This window comes from Pogoniulus pusillus, chromosome 27 (genome assembly GCF_015220805.1).
Source record: "Pogoniulus pusillus isolate bPogPus1 chromosome 27, bPogPus1.pri, whole genome shotgun sequence".
Lineage (NCBI taxonomy): Eukaryota > Metazoa > Chordata > Aves > Piciformes > Lybiidae > Pogoniulus > Pogoniulus pusillus.
Window position 1 is genome coordinate 8,969,143 of NC_087290.1, and position 19,356 is coordinate 8,988,498.

Consider the following 19,356-nt stretch of genomic DNA (forward strand, 5'->3'; position numbering starts at 1 on the left):
CTCTTTTTCTCGACAAAAGACCTCCATGCCAAAGCCCAGCCCTCGGCACAGCTGCCATGCACTTAATTCCTGGGGCTGCTTCCACCCTGAGCAGTCCTTGCTTTCACCTGGAACTGCTGGGCTGAGACCTCAAGTTGCCAAGTGGAAGAAGCCAAACTTGAGGCAGTTTCCTTCTCCTTCCTCTCTCACCTTAAATCCTGCAGCCACATAAAATCTTAAATACCCCTTTCCTCCCTGGTGGTGTCTGTCCTTTAACCCTCTGCCAAATGCACCCCTCCTTTGCCAGAAAGACATAACTGTTTACTGGAAGAGCCTCCATTTACTGTCAGCTCCTTTATTTGCCTCTTACCTGTGGTTGTTCGTGTCCACATTGGAGCTGGCACCTGCTTTGGCTTTGCATGGGGCAAACAGCCTCTTGTCCAGCCCATCTCTCCTACCCACCAGCAATGACCTTCAGCACCACCCAGTTAGAGAATTTGTCAGACAAATATTGACCTACAGCATCCGGTTAAATGTTTGTTTGCAGAGCAGGAATGAATTTGTGGCACATTTTGGGGATGGGGAGACACATTGGGCTGCTATACCCTCAGGACAACATTAACAGTAAGTTTACCAGAACCAAAACACACTCATCAGCAGAAGTAGTGTCCAAGGCCAGTTGTTCCTAGCAGTGGTTCTGCTTTCCATGCACTCCCTGTTCTGGAAATGCTCTTTTATTCATAACCCTCAGTGCAAATGTAGGGCTGGGTATTTATTGCCACGGGGCTCTCTCTGCCTTGGCAGTTTTCATTGCAGAAAACCCCAGATATTTACTGCCAGGATCCCAGATGCTCCTGCAGCAAGCACGAGGCACCAGTTTTAACAGATGGCTGCTGCCCAAGGCCCTGTGGCCACGTACCCAAGCAGCAGCAATGCTCAGGCTGGGCTGAGTCAAGAACAGCTGGTACCTCCCTGGGGGCACAGCACACAGCACAGCTCTGCAGGGGGGAGTTGGGCCCTGGCACTAGGTGCGCTGGCACGCACACTACCGTGGCATGGAGAAGAGTCTCAGAGCTCCAGCACTTCTGTCCTGTGCAGAAACAATGGTGACCTTTCCCTGCTCTGTCCATGTCCTCAGTGCCAGAGGAGTTGCCAAGGAGCAGTGGGGAATGCCAGCAGCACTTGCAGTCATCCATTCTTTGCAGCAGCTCTTGGTTCTCAAACTTGCCCCAGACACTGGAGTGGCGACAGATCTGAGCTCTGGGATATGCTGTAGCACAGGGAGTTATTTCCTCTTGGAAAAGCAGATCCAAGGCACCTTCACAGCATCCCTCCTGCAGCTCAGCCAGGAACACAAGAGGTGGCTGAACACAAAGCCACATACAGCCCTGTACCATGCCAGGGCCCCTCCAGCACAGAGCTTCCCCACACACCAATCTCTGCATCTCTTTCAAAGAGTTTATTAGAAGTAAATATTTACATCTATTGCAAATGGTTAATAGGCAACATGGGACTGAGAGCTCCCCTTTGGTAGGGAAGGATAGCAAAGGCCAACTGCTCACCTCCCCACCCTCCCTATAAGCACAGGGCAGCTTTCCCAGCTGCAGGTGGCTCAGATGAACCAGCAGCTGGATGAAAGCCCATTCCCCTCCCAGGACAACTCACAGAAGGCTCCTCCTCTGCCCAAGATAAGAGCTTCCCACTCCTCTGATACTGGCTCTGATTAGGCTGCAGGATGGATGGGAAAAAGGCTGCAATAGAAGTGAGACAACTGCTCCTACTGCTGGGTCAAAGAACACAATCCTCACCTTTGGGGTTGGAACAGATGGTGCTGTCCCAAAGGGAAGGTCAGGAGACCATGATGGCTCATGCCTCCCAGCTGTCACCCTACAGGGGCAGGAGAGGACAAAACTGAGCACCTTTTTGCTGTCCTGTCTTCCCCAGGAGTCTTCCCCAGGAGTCTGACAGTGCTGCTGGGGCAGGAACCAATAACAGTCCTCCCTACACTAGTGCTTTGGAAGTCATAATCCTCATGGAAGCATCTAGTTCTGGGCTCCCTAGAGGGTCACATTTCCATCCCAAACTGTTTCTCTGCAGCAGCCCATTCCTGAAGAAACTGGTGGAGCAGATAGGGTTTGTGCCTTGGCTGACTTCCATTCTAATCTTTGCCCTGGAGCCAGTGAGGCCGCAGAAATGCTCTGCTTAACCTCTCCTCCTCCCATACAGGCAAAAAAGTTAACATGGAACATTCTCTGGACTTTGAAGACAGAGCACAAGATGAGGAGATGCCTGGTCCCACACAGCTCCAAAGGCAGCAGTTCCCTGGCCCATCCTATGCTATCTTAGTAGGACTGTTCAGTGGTTCAGGAGTGGAAGTGAAAGCTAAGTACAGATGGCAGTAGCTATACTGTTGTGTTCTTCTCAAGGGGCACCTCTTACCCCTCATCTGAAGGAGGAAGGATACCTGTGGTCCATATTACTCTGGAGGGCAGCTCACAGTCCCCTGGGGATCAGGCACACACGGTATGGAAAGCTCCAGGCCTCTCTGCAGGGGTGACAGTGACCTACAATGCCCAGTACTTCTCCCAGCAGCAGTGGAGGTTTCTCAGTTATGGCTTTTTTTCTTTTTAAAGATACAGAAAGATATTAGAGATGCTTTACCAAGTGCTTACTAAGTGCTCACACCTCCTCCCTGCATCCTCTGTTCAGAAGCGTCTAACTCTGCCTCCTCCATAAGCGGTGCTGCTGGCTTTCAGCTCTACTACCAGCCACAAGCTCCTGGGCCAGGGGTCACTAAGCCAGGAGGCGTATGACACCATTGTCTGAGCCCAGCAGGAGATGGCATTTTGTGGGCAGCACTGCCAGGCTGGTCAGTGTACCCCGAAAATTCTCTGAGCTCAGTTTGGTTGTGCTGATGGGCAGAGCTGAGGACTCCAGCATGGAGTAGACACCAATCTTGTTGGCCACAGTGCCAGTGACCACTTCGTTGCCGTAGAGGTCAAACGCGTGGATGGGTTCAGAGGCAGATTTGTAATGGTGCAAAGGTTTCTGCTCCAGTTCCTTCCAGACAGTCAGGGAATGATCCGAAGAGGAGCTGATGAGCACGTTGCCCTCTGCAGCCTGCAGGAGAGGAAAGGGCCAGTGAGCCAGTACTGCTGCAGTAAAACTGCCCAATCTCACCCTGCAAATGCGATTAGCAGGTAACTGCCAACAGTCCAACAGTCCCAGTCCAATGCCTTGGAACAGTCCCAGCCATTTCCAGGCATCTGATGGTGCTGAGCAGCAGTAACAAAGCATCTAGGTGGACACTGGAAGCTATGAGGACTCTCTGGTACCTGGCAACCTTCTCTAGCACTATCATCCAAGAGATGGGCTGTGTCTCTTTTCCCCAACATCCTGATACTCAGCATAACTGATTTATCATCTGTTACTACTGCAGTGGGTAAAGAGATCATCATGCAGTCTCCCTCTCCAGCAAACCACCTGCCAGATTACTTTCCTCCTCAGGAAGGGGAACTGGAAGGCTCTTTCACAGCAGAAGACACTGCTGAGGACAGAAGTCTGGAGCAGAGCTAGTGAGAGGGTAAACAACCCACGCACCACTGAACTTTGTTTAACCTGTGTTTGGGTTGAGGACACTGCAACTCTAACGCTGCTCCCTGAGGGTGGGTAAATATGGACAAGAGTTACTCATTAAAGTGACACTCTCCCAGAGGGACTGAAAGCCCTGTGGAGAGAGCAACACGTTCACTTCTTCACAGGAGACGTGTCTCCTCTGCGCCCCTGCTGCAGAGCTGCTCAGCAGGGACATCTGGGAGAGCTGATCTCCATTCAGCACAGGCTGGACCTATCACCCACAGCACTAACCAAGGGGCAGGACAGCTCGAGCAGCCTCTTAGGGACACAGCACAGATGAAGGCTCAGAGGATGGAGCAGACAAGCCCTGTCAAGTAGCACGTGCCAGAAGAAGAGAGGATGGTCCACACCACCTCACAAGATTGATGGGGCCCACAGAGCAGCACTCACTCCATCCTGATCCCAGGTGAACCTCTTACTTTGATCTGCAGGATGTCCCCTTCATGGGCAGGCCAGCCCCGCATGATGAGTCCTGTCCTGGTGTCCAGCAGCACAATGAAGCCAGAGGAGAAGCCAGCCATAACGCTGCGCCCGTTGGGACTGATGGCCAAGCAGCGGATGAGGCCAGCGTTCACCCCGCTGGCCAGGCGGAACTCGTGCTGCAAGAGAGACCAGCTGCTGCAGGGACAAGCACCTAGGGGACCCAGCGTGTAGGGAACAAGGCCCAGCAGGCTTTCATGGAGTCATCAGAGCTGGCTCTGGGCCACCCATGACCACATCACGGACCGCATGGATGGAGGAGGGGTGGCTCACACAGCTCCAGACTCCCTACCTGTAGTCCTGGCTTCCTGTGATCAATGAACCGCAGCACAGAGTCTGCACTGGCCACGGAGATGCTGTGGTAGGGAGGTGGCATGGTGGTCACAGCTGTGATGGGGACTTTGCTGTCTAACTCATCAAAAGTCCGGAGAAGTTTGCCTGTGAAAGCATGACAGAGAGGTTACAGCAGCAGGTGTACAGAGAGAGAGGCAGCAAGTCTCCAGTTCTGCACTGGCTTTCAACAGGAGCTATCAAAGTTCATCGTGGCCTCTCCATTTTTAAAGACTGGAGGCAGCCCTCACCCTTTTCCCTCTTACCTGTGAACTGGTCCCAGATGTGTACAGTCCCATCACAGCTCACCACGTGCTGTGACGCCTCCAGCTGGCCCACATAGAAAACAGACTTCTTGTGCTCGGCGTAGGTGAAGCGTGGGGGCACCTCGCTAGTGCCATCCCCATAGTTGTACAAAGGCCAGAGGCGCACAGTTTTGTCCTTGCTGCCACTAAGGAAGAAGTCCTCGCTGCCGAGTGGTGCCACGCACTTGATGGCCCCTGAATGCCCTGAGAAACTCTGCAGCTTGATCTGGTGGAAGTGGAAGCGGGGGTCGTGCTGGCTCACCCCAATCTCATACTGCCAATAGGCCAGCCAGTTCCCACACAACATGTGGGTGCTGCGAGGAAGGTCCTGCTTCAGGGTGTTCTCCTCGCTGGATGAGCTGGGGATAAAGCCATCAGTGCCAGCACTGAGGCGAAGCAAGCCGAGACCCTCACGTTGCGTGTCCACAGGGACCTGGATGCGGTTCCCTACCAGCACGCTCCCGAATGTACCAGAGTGACTGTCCTCATGCTGGCTAGAGAAGGGCTCTGTCCCTCGCGTGTCTTGGTCTGAGCCCATTGCACTTGGCGTTTGCTCCAGGCTAACAACCTGCAGGCTCTTGGGGTTCACATTCTCCAGGTAGAGGCTGGCCAACTTCTCAACCAACAAGTGGTTGGGCACAACTGTCCGGATAACATCACCTGAAGAAAGAGAAGTTGGCTTCAAGGCAAGGGATTTCCTCATCAACACCCCCCACCATCAACAACAGAACAAGGGTCAGCACCAGGCTGAGAACACAACATCCCCCACAAGCCAGCCACAAGCTGTTCCCAGCCAAAGCAGCCTGAAGCCCAATGGGCTCCTGACCCACCAACCAGAGCAAGCTGTGGGCTTTCCCCAGCATGACCTTTTACTCCTCCTAAGTTCAGGGCCAGCATGCATGTGCAGAGCATGGAGCTCTGAAATCCTAGCAGATAGTGGCCAAGCCATACCTAGCAAGCAGGAAAAGGGGATGTAGGTGGTGTAGGCCATCTCAGGGTTAAACACCTTCTGTAATTCCATCAGCATGCATGGATCCAGGGCCAGCAACTTCCCATCTGAAAGGGGCACCTCCATCAGCGGCGCCTCAGAGGTGCTCAGTGACTCTGCTGTCAACCCCTGGACAAGAGAAAACAGGAAGATACTGAAGATCAGGTGCTGTTACCACATCCTTAGTTACACAGACACAGCCTGGGCTGGATGCTGCTGACACCACTACTGGTGTATGCAGGCATGCCCACCACATTCCTGCAGCTGGGTACTGGGGGATAGCAGGAGAACCTCTCCCACGCCACTGACCTGGTCTTGCAGCTCCTGCAGCAGTGAGAATGCCCCGAAGAAGTTTCTCACCGTGTCACTCAAATGCTGCTGCACCATCTCCTGCCCAATCCGCAAGCAGATCAAGGCAATCAGGCTGATTGTCTTAACACAGAGGACAATACGGGCCTGGGCACCACTGGGGAAACTGGAGAGGACAACCATTACCAGCTTGCCCTTCACGTATCCCATTCCCTGCTTCCTGCCTTGTCTGTCATTGGTGCAGCACCACAAGCTCTACGTGCATGCTGTGCACCAGTGCAAGGAGGTGCACATGAGGGCAAGAACAGCCCCAAAAGCATTAAGGTCCTCAGAGAACTATTTCCAAATCCCTGGATTCCAGGTTCTGCCAGTCCTGGCTGCGGACACAGCATACTGCAACGCTTACCCAATGGCTGGTGAAGTGAGGAAGCCCAGCACTGGGAGCAGCACCTCTTGGCTGATCTTGGGGAGAATGTCCATCAGTGTGGCGTCAGAGAGACACACCACGATCTTCTGAGTCAGTGTCACAGCAGCCAGCAGCCCTGCCTCCTTCCGGCTGTTCAGCCGGCCGCCACCAGACCCGCTGCTGGGTGCAACCTGCAAAAGGAGTCCTTCAGTGCCAGGGCCACCACTCCCCCAGCAGCACACAATCAAGCTCAGCCTCAAAACCCAGCATGGGAGTGCTGGTCACAGCCCCTGCAAGAGGAACTTGAGCCCTCAATCTCCAGTCACTGCTGTCTTGCACTCAAGGGGTGAGCCTGAAAACTGACAGATGTTGCCACAAGAGGTGAACCTGGCAAGCATGGGGCACAAAGTTCCCATGCTCACAGGCATCCTTTGGAGGGCATCTTCCTGCAGTATGCTCCCACAGATGGAAAGACTTTGAGGGGAGAGAGAGAGCCTCAGACTGGCTCAGACCATCACCAGCTGGGACAAGCCCAGCACAGGAAGACAGAAAACCTATTACACAGGCCACTTAAAGCAAGAATCAGTGTCTTCAGCCCATGCCACGCTGAGCCTGGATGCACAGGCTGCAGGGGAACAGGCCTTGCATGAAATAGAATCACAGAATGGTTTGGGTTGGAAGAGACTTTAGAGATCATCCAACGCTCTTGCCATAGGCAGGGACACCTTCCACTAGGCCAGGTTGCTCAAGGCCCCATCCAACCTGGGCTTGAACACTTCCAGAGAGGAGGAATCCATAACTTGTCCTAGTATTGCACCACCCTCACTGTAAAGACTAAATCTACCCTCCTGAGGCTTCATTGTGGTCCCTCTCATCCTATCATTACAAGCCCTTGTAAAAAGTCTCTCCCCTGCTTTCCTGTAGCCCCTTTCAGGTCCTGGAAGGCTGCTCTAAGGTCTCCTGGGAGCCATCTCTTCTCCAGGTTGAACAGCCCCAACTCTCTTGTCACTCCCATATGTCACCCTCGCTGCAAAGAATGTCTTCCTAATATCCAGTTTAAAACTCCCCTCTTTCAGCCTAATAAATGTCGAAGCACAAATTATGAGCAAACCTACTGCTGACATCTAGAAATCCAGCAGTTAGTAACAGCATGAGGCACATCTATTTCTTTCCCTTGTGTTCCAAGGCTGGTTATAGCAAAGCCAAAGAGTTAACAAGATCAGCAGCAACACTAAATGATTTCTTTCTAGATTGTCCTATTTCCTAACTCCTAGACAAATCAGACACCCAAGAAAAGAGAGCCAATAAAACCCACAAACAGTTCCCAGTTTCTGCTATATTTCTTGTCTACCTGCCATCTTCCAGCTCATCACAGAGGCTCTTCCTCTTCACAAAATATCCACTCTGCCAAATCCTGCAGGAAGGATTTGACTTTATCCTATCTGTGACCTGCAAGTTTCATTGCTTTAATATCAGGCTGCCAAACACTGGCCGCAGGGGTATTAATCCCCCCAGCACCCCCAAGCAGTAAGTTCAGTAGAGCACAGCAGAACAGCTGGAGCTGTGATTACAGCTGGGTGGAGAATGCTTCTGCTGAAAAATGGGATTCTTTTTTCCCCCTGAAAACTCTCCCCTTCAACACTGGAAAAACTGACAATGCCTTTTTGTTTTCTTTAAATGAGCAGCTGCAGCCTCTTTTCCTCTAGGTCTGAATTATCAAGAAGCTATTAAAGTTTTCCATTTAACCAGGAATCTATAACCCCAGTGTTTATAATCACTCAAAAATGGAGCAATATGGTAAAAAAAAAGTCTGCTTTAAACATTCAAAAACACGTTGGGGGGGAGATATATATGAAAAAAAAAATGTTTTCTTAACCAAGCTGCATCACACACATTTTCCTCTTGCTTTTCAGCTATGAATTTCAAGCTGAGGAGTTTGTAAGTCTGGTCAGGTTTTATACAGTTGAAAACCCTTTAGCCTCTCCCTAATCCATGCCCTATCTACCCACACAGACCTCCCAAAACCCCTGGCTCCAGCAGTGCCCCAGCAGCCCAAGCTGCTCCACCTGCCTATTATCACAATCCTGCTCTGGTGGCAGCTCTCTTTCAGCAAGCTCACCCCGCAAAGCAAAGAAAAACTTTTTCTCTGGTTTCACCCGTGCCAGTGATGGCTCCGACAGAGAAAACCCCTGGCTGAAGTGGGGCAGGAGGAGCTACAGCAGCCCCACGCAGATCCGTGGTGGTCAAGGCTTGCTAAAGAGCAAAGCCCACAGATGCAGCCATCTGGAGCTTGTGAGAGGTGTGAAAGTGCACCAGCACAGCCCCTCCAGAAAACCAGCAGAGCCAAAGCTGCTCAGCCCACACCGGCCCAGGTGGAGCTCAACCAAGCACACATTTTGATGCAGGAGGCTCCCAGTGAAGCTGGGCAGTTTACTGTGCATCCTGCTGTGCCTGGACACAACTGCCACCCCCCAGCACGTGCCAAGAGCAGAAAAGGCGATGAATACGAACCAGGTAGCTGATGTAGGGCAGGTACTGGTAGGTGAGGACAGGCTCTCCATACAGGTACGCCACGTGCAGAAGACAGGCCAGCACTGGCTTGGACACCTGATCTCCCAGCACTGGCCGCTTCTGGTAGATATTTCCTGCACTCAGGGGACTGTTCTCATCATTGCTTGGCACAAACTGCTGCCTGGTAGGGCCTGCCCAGAGACAACATCGTGAGCTGAAGCGGCAGGCTAAACCTAAGCCACCAGGCATCCAGCAGACCAGTTTAGGGCACGACCCACCCCCAGGACCCTGGGGCCCGAGGAGGAGCAGACATTACCAATGTAGCAGGACGTGAGCAGACGGAGCAGGTTCCTGGCAATGAAGCGGGACGTGACGGTAGGGCCCAGCTTGGCTGAGAGCCACCTCACCATCTTACAGGCTGTGTCTGCAAAACAAAAACAGTGGCAAGGACAGAGCCTGGCATGGCACAGATTAGCTATCACCTAGCTGCTGCCCTGACCCTGCCTGCCCCACCAGCAGCTTCCTGGGTCTCAGATCTACACACTTCAGTGGAGACCTTGCCTGTTACACTGGTCTCACTGCTGTCCTCAGGCTGGGACCATAGACACTCTCAAATCTTCCCATGTTCTCCCCTTCTCCCACTCACTTCTATACTGAATATTTGCCATGCTCAGCAAAAAGGCTTAACACTAGCAGAATCTTACCCAGGAGTATTGTCTGCTCTTTGTCATCAGAGTGATCTGGCAGTTCCTCTCCCTCTCCATCCTCTGGCTCGCTGCTGTCGTCAGCCAGGGTGACATCCACAGAGGTACCAGCATGCACAGCCACTGTCAGCTCTGCAACAGCTGCAGCATCATCATGCTCCTCTTCATCACGCTCCTCTTCCTCTTCTTCAGAGTCCTCGCTTTGTTTCAGATCCTGGCTGCTGTCCATCGACTTCAAGCTGCTCTTGTCCTTCTGAGAATCCCCATCCACAGGTCTGTCCTCTCCTAGGGACACTTCACTGGCGCTGCTCTTGTCACTCAGCCGCCCAATGCTGAGTGATTCCTGCTCCTGAGGCTGCAGGGACTCCCCAACATAGAGGCCACTCTGGAAGTCCTCGCTCTCGGGCAGGTAGGCTTGGTCGTGGAAGCTGACACCGGAGGTGTAGTCAAGGAGGTCAAGTGCAGCAGAGCTGTGCTCCACGTCCATTTTGATCTCCTCCCCAAACACACATGACACGGGGCTCTCCCCTCCACTTTCATCATCTTCAGCCGTGCCAAGGAGAGATTTGCTCTCCTCCCGTGAGCTCTCGATGCCAACAAGAATCTGCAGGATGTGTGGCAGCAGGTTGAGGAGGAAGGACTGCAGCCCCAAGCGCACGATCAGCTGGGCTACAAAGCAGTCTGTGTAGAGGTAGAACCTGCCGTGGCGGTAGCAGGGGGTCTCATATGCTCCAATCAATGGCTTGAGCAAGTATTTATTGGCATTCTTCGGACCTAGGGATTTAGCTATCGGTTCAAAGAGATACCATGCTGCGTACACAGCTGTGTTCTCCTCAGACATCAGAGACAATATGAAGGGCAGAAGAATCTCCAAACCTTCAGGAGTAATTTCAGAAAGGATCCCCTCCAGCTGCTGCCACAGTTGGAAGACAAGTTCTCGTCCCTGACCTTCATCCTCTATCTTCTTTGCCTGATAAGTGAAAATGAATTTGTGCAGAGCTGGGAAGTATGTGGGGAATGGGACAATAGAGCTGAAAGCACTGAGAAGCTGTGTGGGACAGGGTGGGGGGAGGCCCTGAGAGATGGGTTTATATTCAAACAACTGCACCATGCCCTTGCCCAGACTGGGCTTCAGAAGCTCCTCCACTGGCACGCTCAGCTGCAGCAGAACCTGTAGCACGTGCTGGAGCGGGGCTGGGATCTCCTTGGGATGGTAGCGACACAGATTGCGCACCATCAGGAACCGCTCCAACAGGGATGCGTCAGGCTTCGAAGGACGAATCCTTGGTGCAAATATAATCTCAGCTATCAGAACCCCCAGAGCTTGCATGTCCCTCTGGAAGAGGTCTGAGAGACCCAGGGGTGACTCTGCCCATGGCTGCTCCATTAGCTGCATCTCACTGCTTAAGCCTTTAACCAAGAAATTGTCCAATTTCTCCAGTTCTTCCAGGGCCTGCAGTGGATTGAAGCCTTCAGGAAGCGTGATTTTCATGTCAGCCCGATGCATAGCACTTGGCTTGCTCCGACGGAGAGGTCGGACACCTGAGGTTTTGCCTTCGGTGGCATAAGCAGGGAGAGTGGAGGAGGGCTGTGCTGAAGGCACAGCAGCACAGGGCTGGTCAGCAGCTCTACTGGTAGCAGAAATTGAATCCAGGGCTTCCATGCCTTGCTCTAAATCATCCTCACCAGCCACAGGTTTATCCCCAGACCAGGTGGTTTCACTGGGAGTAGCCTCCAGAACCAGACCATTAACTGCTTCTGTCACCTGCCCTTGGCTATCTTCCACAAACACAATCTCTGGGATGTTCTGGAGAAGAGGCCGGGCAATGGCTGGAGCTTCAGCAGGTGTGTAGGCAGGTCCCACCATGCGCCTGGGATGTGGCTGGTCGAAGAGCTGCACAACCCCATAAGTGGTCAGATGCGTGTGATTGTCTACTAGATGGAGGCAGACATTCTTCTCCTTGACAGCATCCTTCCCCAGCAGCTTGTACCCAAAAGTGAGATCAATCCAATGATGGAGGTCCTGAGAAACTTCCTGACTCTCAAGCAGCGTGCGGTGGACTTCAATGAACTCTTCGTAGGAGCTGCACCAAGAAGGCACATCCAGGTCAGGCATATCTGGGTGAATGGATCGGAAGATCGAGGGATCAGTATAGAACTCTGGGATGCACTCATCTGGGGTCCAGCTCTGCATGCGCTCCATGCTGGCTGGATACTCATTGGGCTCCCACTGAGACCTCACGTGGCAGCACAGCACTGCCTTGGGTGTCCTCCGAGCTGTGTATACATAGTAGGTAATATCTGAAAGGACATCAGAGATGTGATGGGGGACATGGAGCTGTTCCCCACTTGACCCTCCAGCAACAAATGCCTGCTTGGTCATCTCATAAGTGAAGTCCAACTGCTTGTCTCCCTTGTTGAGTCGGAACTTGGATTTCCTTAGGTCCCTGAACTTGCCATTTTTGGTAGTGAAGTCCACCACCCATGGAAGAACTGGGTGATAATTGGGGTCTCCCATTCTCCTCCCAGCCAAAGTGTTTAGACACATCAAGTAGTCAAAGTTGCTGACCTGCCCGTGTACCCACTGTAACACCAGGTCTTGGAGGTCCTTCTGGCAGGCAGTGCATCTTGCCTCCTGCCCTTGCACACCAGCACTGCTTTGCTTGCACATTTGTTCCAGATCAGCCTCTGGATCTGCTTCCTCCTCCTTTGGTCCCTCATACTCTCTGAAGTTCACACGTAGCTGGCTGCACAGTTTCTCATCCACTGCCACATCCCGAAGGGAGAAGGCGCCACAAGCCAGACCCGCCTGGTGACAAGCCCTCATGGCTTGCAGCACATGGAAGAGGAGGAAGAGGATCTTGGCGTGGCTATTGGTGAGCTTGGCTGGGCTGAAAGTCACAATGTCATGCAAACAGTACTGCACATAAGGGTAAATGATGTACAGCATGTTCACTGACTCCAGCAGAGCTTCTGCCTGCAGCACGTTGGGGCAGGAGGGAACTCCCTTGGTGGCTGTCACACTCTCCTTGGCAGGAGAAGAACTGGGCACGCTCTTGCCCACCTGAAGGATAGGGCAGCTGTAAGCTTTCTGCAGGGCGGCTCGAAGTGCATCCAGGGCGGGCACGGTGGGCGGCACATCAGCATGCTGGTACGGTCGCACATAGAGGCAGTGAGCCTGGCACCACAGGTTTCGGTAGTTCTGAGAGGCAACACTCTGCATGAAGCCGTGCAGGGTGTCCAGGCTTCCGTCATGCTGGTCGGAGGTGTGGGGCTGCACCCGCAGCGGGTATGCCAGATGGTCCTTCCGCAACCCATGGATCTCCACCCGGGTCCAGCCCGTGGGCAGTTTCTGCACAGAGTGCTGGAGAAATGTCCTCACCTCCACATCACTCAGCCCCTCTGGCCGCGGGCACAGGCTGGGCAGCACCCGTCGCTCTTTGAGGCTTGCCAGCCATTTCACCGGGACGAAGGCGGTAACGTGGGTCCTCTCGGCAGCAGCAGCCAGCTGCCGGTGGTCAATGTTCAGGTCCTTCTCCACACTTTGGAGGAAGGCATCCATATTGGTTTCTCTTGAAAGAAAAGAGGCCCAGAGAGGCCACGAGTGAGGAGTGTGATAGTGTCTTTGCCCTCCCCCAGCTCCCCAGGCTGCACAGGCACCAGTAGGAAGTTTCACTTCTCCAATAGCACCCGAGTGAAAAAAAATGTCGACTTTAGATCAAAAGATGTTGCACTGAGTGGGGTGAGGGTGGTAAGGAACCAGCTATGGTTGGGGAAGGTAATATGGGAACCTCTGCAGCCAGGAAGGGGGGCACAGTGGGACCAGGGACAGGGGAATGCTGGACCCTGCACAGCCACAGGGCTGTGGGAGACGATGAGACCTCTACAGCCAGAGGGAGGAATACACATACATGCAGTGGAATCTCCACAGTCAAGGAGAGGGACGTGACGACGGCTCTGCAGGTGGTGGGGGCACACGATGTGACCACGCTGGGGGAAGGAGGCACGATGGGAATTCCGCAGCATGGGGGAGAAGGGACACGATGGCACCTCCACAGCCCTGGGGCTTGTAAGGGGTACGAAATGGGACCTCTGCTAGGGGAGGACACAACGGGGCCTTCTAAGCCCCAAGAGCTGGTGCAGGGGGACACGACATACTGCGTCCTCCGCAGCCCCAGTGTTGGGGAAGGTGGGTCATACGATAGCACGTCTGCAATCTCAGAACCAGGGCCATAGGCAGCGCCCTGAAGATGACATGGGATAATGTCCAGTACCAAGGAGCGCAGCCCTAACACTAAGCCAGAGGTCATGGCCGGAGAGGCAGCCCCCGGCACCGCGAACAAGCCCCAGGGCCCGCAGGGCCTGGCCACTGGGAGCGGGGAGCAGGGAGCAGAGCTAAGCTGAGCCACACCAGCCCTAAGACGCGTCTTGGGGGCCCTCACCCCCACCCCCCGGGGGGATAGTCCCTCACCGCCCCGGGGCCCTCGCGGAGCCCGGTCTGCAGCCCCGCGTTACCTGGCGGCGGCGGCGGCTCAGCCGCGGCGGGCGGCAGCGGGGGCGGCGCGGGCCCCGGCCATGTTGGTCAGGTGACGGCGGTCACATGCGGCCGCCGCGGCGCCATGTGCCCGGGGGCGCGGGGCTACACGAGTTTAGAAGGGGAGGGGGCAGGAGCGGGACACGACACACACAGCCCACTGAGCCCACTACCCCCCGGGGCTCCTGCAGCAGGGAGAAGGGCTGGCAGCTCCACTCGGCACGTAGGGCCGGGCTCCCTCCAGTGGCCACCGAGGCGTGCGAGGGAGGAAGGGAGCGGGGAAGTTGTTGCGCAAGGCCGGGGCGCGGTGCCTATAGATGGGCAGACTGTGGAGCATGACGCCCCTAACTGAGGTCACCGTGACGTTAAGGCACTCCGGGCTGTCAGCTGGAGTCGGGCGAGCCGCGCTGACGAGGCAGCCGGCCTTAAAGGGGTCCCTGCGGCGGGCGGACTTTACCGGCAGCAGGTGAGTGCCAGGGAACAATCGTGTAGAGCAGTGGGAGCAGGCCGGCCCGTCTGCCCCGGGGCCCTCCAGCCCTCCTCTCCGTGGGGCCCAGCGCAGTCTCCGCAAGTTTACGGGGGCCAGCACAGAGCGGCCCCCGGTACTGCCGGTTCTAATCCTTTTAAGTGGACCCGGGTGTTACGGCCACCGCCTAGGCTACGGCTGGGTTCTGTTGCCCTGTGTGGAGCTGCTGGCCACGGCATTGTCTCCGGAGGGGGTGGCCTAAGCCCCCTCCGGGGTCGGACCCCGCTCGGCCCCTTTAAGGGCACAGGAGACTCCCGCCGGGCCGGTGACAGCGCGTGTGAGTCACATGGGTGGGACGTGGAGGTAGCCCATTGGCTTCCCGCCCTCTGCCCGCTGCAATCAGCTGTTACTAGGGCGAAGGGCAGGAAACGTCCTTAAAGGGTGCCCACAAAGCCGACACTCTCCGTGTCCTGCCCCCAACACCGACTTGGCCTCTGCACGACTTCTTTGGAGGGGCCGCGCCCGCTGCGCTGGGCTGAGCTGGCCCCGAGATTGCAGTGTGGGCACCATGGCTGCCCGCAGGTCCCCGGCTTCGGCCGGGCTGCCCCTGCCCTACAGTGCCCCCCGCTTCGTCCTCGGTCGAGCACAGCCCCTTTAAAGAAGTTGTCCAGTCATGGCGCGGGGCTGCCAAGTCATCGGGGTCAACCGAGTTCCCGCGGCTCCTCCCTCCGCCCCCGCCGATTGGTGCGCGGAGCGAGTGCTCACTTCTGATTGGCTGCCTACTTAGAGCAACTTCTCGGAATCGGGGCTGTGTCACCGGCCCCGGCGATGAAAGACGCGGGCGGAGTCGCCTGAGGGCGGGCGAGGACGACAAGGGCGGCCCCGCGACAGCGCCGCGCCCCGCTGTGGGCCCGCAGGGAGAGGCGGCCCCGCTAAGAGCCGTCCGCCCCCACCCCCCGTCCGCCCCCTCACCCTCTTGAAAATGCCAACTCACAGCACGCGAGGCATGCCGGGAGCGCCGCTCTGCACTACAGCTCCCGGCATGCCCCGCGGCGGGGCGGGCCTAGCCGTTTCCCAGGCAACTGCCGGTTGGCCGAGGGGAGCTCAGCGCTCCCCCAGCGGAGGGGGCAGGGCAAGGCGCCAGCTTGGCCCTTCCATTGGCCGAACGACGAGCTGTGCTCGGTGAGCATTGGTGGAAACGTGCAGCAATCTCGGCGGAGCGCGGGCGCGGTGGGGGCGGGGCGCGCAGCGCTGTGCTGGGCGGTGATTGGCTGGGGGTGGGGCCGGTGGGTGGCTGCGTCATGACTCCGCCAGCTGATCCGAGACGGGAGCCGGAGCGCGCGGCGGCGGGGGGAGGCGGCGGGAGCAGCACTGGGTCCCGGGCCGGTAGAGGCAGCGCTCTGCGGCGCCAGTTGCCGTTTGGCTGCGCCGCGCAGGTGGGTCTGATGAGGCTTTGCTGGGATGGGCATTAAGGGCGGACGAACCCCTGTACGCGGTTGCCGGTGCACCGGGTGTCGAAGGGCTCAACAGCCCCGCCGCGCCCTGTAGTCTCGTCGGGGAAGGTCACCTTTTCTCGGGACAGGGTGGTGATGGGATGGGGTCGAGGGAGAACTTAGCTTTGCATGACCCTCCCGGCGCTCCGCGGGCGCTGCCTTGAACCAGGCGGCCTCGCCCCCGGTGGCGTTGGGGCGGAGTAGCGGGGGTGGTGGGGGGAAGGCGGGTTGGGACCGGGGCGCGGTCCCCGTTCGAGGGGGTCCCGGTGGGGCGGGCGGGGCCGCGACCGAAGCCGCCTCGCCACGGGCGGTGGCCGCTGCGGGGGTGACCTTCACTCCAAGACCGGGCTGGGCAGACTTTGACCTGAGGCCGCTCCCGATCGTGGGCATGGACCGGAGCATCCCGGGCAGCACAGGGGGCGTGGAGGTCGATGGGGTGTCCCGGGGGTGCGAAGAGACCGGCTTTACTGTGGAGCGTCTAAAGAAAGCTGTCTCCTTAAGCAGGAGAAGGAATTTGTTTTACTGAGAGGGGAGACGTTGGGGGGAGGGGGTGACCCGGTTAAACCGGGTGGGGAACACCAGCTGGGGCCTCATCGGGTTTTATTAGCGCGTCGAGCTCCCGCCGGGGCCCTTCCCAGTGACGGTGGGGGTCTGACGGTGCCTAGAGGAGGTGAATAGCAGCCGTATTACCGGCAAGATTTTCTCCCTTTAGTCTTCGGTGTCTGCAGGGCCCCCTGTGTTGACGGGGCCGGTGGCTCAGCGGCGGGTGCTGATTCACGGGCCGGCGGGGGTGGAGCAGGGCCGGGTCCCGCTCGCTGGAATCCGGACCAGATGTACCCGGCACGCCAGGAATGCTCGGCATCCCCGCCAGGCCCCGCCGCCGCCGCTGCTGCTGTTCCCCGGCTGCGGCCACGGGCCCCGCACCGCCGACCTCCCCACAGCCCTCTGCCGCGACGCCCACCGGGACTTCGGTCTCCCCCAGCCCCCTCCCGAGAAGGCCAGGGGCCAGCCGGGAGCTCGAGTGCCTTTGAGGTGACGCTGGCAGGAGGATGACGCAGGGCAGCTGCCCTGGTGACCAGTTGGGGGATTCCCTGGTTTGTCTGTGTGTCCTGCTCAGTGGGACCGGACCACCGGCGGGGTCTCAGAACTCAATCTCTGCAGCCAAGATGCTGGCTGACGTGAGAAAAAGGGTTTATCTTGGGCAGAGGGAGAAGAAGTGGGATCCCACACCAGGCACTGAGATTGGTGTCCTCATCCTGTGACAGAATGACACAGAAGAAGGCTGCTCTCCCCAAAATTCCCCTGGCGCAGCTGCCTGCCAAAGTGTCTTCCCCGGCAGACGGCTGCTGGCCCCTGGCCAGGTGGGACCCTGCCAGTGCGGATGCCCGAGGTGAGCAGCCAGGGAATGCTGTAACCTGCCATAGCCTCCCTGCTGGTCCCTGCCAGACCAGGGTGTCTTGTCCCTTATTTTTTGCTAGAAATGTCCTTGATGTCCCTGCTCATCACACGCGTTTTTAGGGCCAGCAGCAGGTGCTGGAGCTCACCTACCCCACCTGCTTTGAGAGAGGGGAAGGGTGGGAAGAGTTGGGGTTGGAGCTGCGTCTAGATCCCCTGTGATGGAGATATCCTGCAGAGTTCATCCCCAGGGAGCTTCCTAGGAGGGAAGGATGAGGCAATGCCTTAGTGCTGGGATGGGGGAGAGGGGCAGCTCTGCTGTTTGGGCAGCTGCTGTGGGTGGTGTCTCAGCTCGGTGTGGTTCTACCCTTGCTCTGTTATGTGTGTTCCCTTCCCAGGTGCTGCCCTGCTGCCCTGCTCCTGGCTAACCAGCAGCAGTTCTTCAGTGGCAAGCTTTATGTCCTTGTCTAATAGCTAAAGCTGCCAGTTGAAGAACTGTTGAATGTAGCCACTCTCATCACCAGGACCTTGTATGGACCTGTGACCTAAGTGACCAGGATGAGCCAGTCTACAGTGTCCTGTGGATTTGTGGGCTGAGGATGAGCCCCACCAAGATGAAGAAGACTTCTCACCACCTCCAGACAGTCTCAGCCTGGGGGATTGCCAAGTAATCCTGCCAGCAGGCCTGTTGGCAGGGTCCATCACACTAGTGGGGTGGTACTGAGCTGTGTGAGAGGTGATTAGAGAAGACTAAAAGAGGCATTAAACTTTGTTTTGTCCAACACTTCAGTTTTGGGACATTTGTTGCTTATGGATCTGCCTGGTGGGAGTATGATGGGGGCTGTGGACCTGGCTGGGTGGGAGGAGCTGTAGCACTGGGAGCTTAGTCCCTGGGTGATGCCATGCCAGGGTCTGCAGGTGAAATGTTGATTTTTTTCAGTTTCCCTTGGTTTGTCTCAAGCAGAAGAGGTGGCCCGAGGCTGGGTGTGGCTTGCAGGACTGACCAGCTGCTGAGCTCAGGAACAGGATTAGTCCCACAACACTCCAGGCAGTGGGATGGAGCTGGAGGAGAGCGCTGGCTCCACACCCACGCTGCCCTGCTGCGGGTCAGGGCCTGGTGTGGTGGGGCTGGGCTGCCAGCAGCTGGTGACTCAGGGCCGAGTCACACATGGCCCCAGACATCTGTTCCGGGAATCACCATCCAGTGCAAAGCTGGGCACTCCTGAATGGGGAAGCACCAGAATTCCAGATACTTGGTGCTGGCAGTGCTGTGAGAGGCCTAGCTGAACCTTGCTGGGCTCTTCTCTGGTCCAGGTTCTGTCTTGCTGGTGGGCAGAAGCTGAAGACAGCCCTCACAGGACTTGGAAGCTTCTCTCCTTGGGTGGAATTGCCCCCTGCTTTGTGTTGTATAGCTCTTCCATGGCTCAGGGCAGAGTGAAATGTCTCTCTGTGGACCCAGCAAGGGCTTCTGGGAGTCTCTGCATTGCAGGAGGTGCCTCTGACACAGGGCTGCCAGGACCACCACCTGCTAGGCTGCTTTTGTGGCTGGGAAGCCGAGGAGCTTCTAGGCAGGCTCCAAGCAGCAACACCAGGAAGAGCACAGCTCGTCCCTGCTCTGAGGGCAGGCAGAGAGGAAGGATCCTGCACTGAAATAAGTCTGTACTGTTGCCACTAAATCTGCCTGCCCAAGTCCAGGGCTGCTAGAAAATTTTGACACCCACTGATGTGCAAAGAGTGAAATGAAGCAGATCTGTGGCCTCATATACAGCTGCTCTGTTTGACGTATGCTTGTAGGTAACTGTGAGAAGACAGCTTTTTGG

General features: G+C 56.5%; 1 protein-coding gene across 2 annotated transcripts; it reads right to left on the bottom strand.

The window, feature by feature from the left end:
* Positions 1–1,949: 1,949 nt before the first annotated feature.
* Positions 1,950–15,615, bottom strand: WDR81 (WD repeat domain 81). Of its 2 annotated transcripts, none has more exons than XM_064165871.1 (11): positions 15,414–15,615; positions 9,649–13,220; positions 9,261–9,368; positions 8,945–9,135; positions 6,434–6,624; positions 6,028–6,193; positions 5,682–5,847; positions 4,692–5,390; positions 4,388–4,533; positions 4,035–4,214; positions 1,950–3,099 (listed from the first exon to the last, which is right to left on the bottom strand). In XM_064165871.1, the coding sequence occupies exons 2-11, from the start codon at positions 13,208–13,210 to the stop codon at positions 2,773–2,775; spliced, it is 5,736 nt and encodes a 1,911-aa protein (XP_064021941.1). In that variant the 5' UTR covers positions 13,211–13,220; positions 15,414–15,615; the 3' UTR covers positions 1,950–2,772. The 2 variants fall into 2 exon arrangements, with proteins under 2 accessions (XP_064021941.1, XP_064021940.1); XM_064165870.1 differs by lacking the exon at positions 15,414–15,615 and adding an exon at positions 14,164–14,424.
* Positions 15,616–19,356: the final 3,741 nt, after the last annotated feature.

Excerpts from the sequence above, each read along its gene's own strand:
- WDR81 (XM_064165871.1), bottom strand. The coding sequence starts at position 13,210 with ATGGATGCCTTCCTCCAAAGTGTGGAGAAGGACCTGAACATTGACCAC. Across the intron at positions 5,391-5,681 it reads CCCCTTTTCCTGCTTGCTAG|GTGATGTTATCCGGACAGTT; the intron begins GTATGGCTTGGC and ends CTCTTTCTTCAG. Across the intron at positions 4,215-4,387 it reads ACAGGAAGCCAGGACTACAG|CACGAGTTCCGCCTGGCCAG; the intron begins GTAGGGAGTCTG and ends TCTCTCTTGCAG.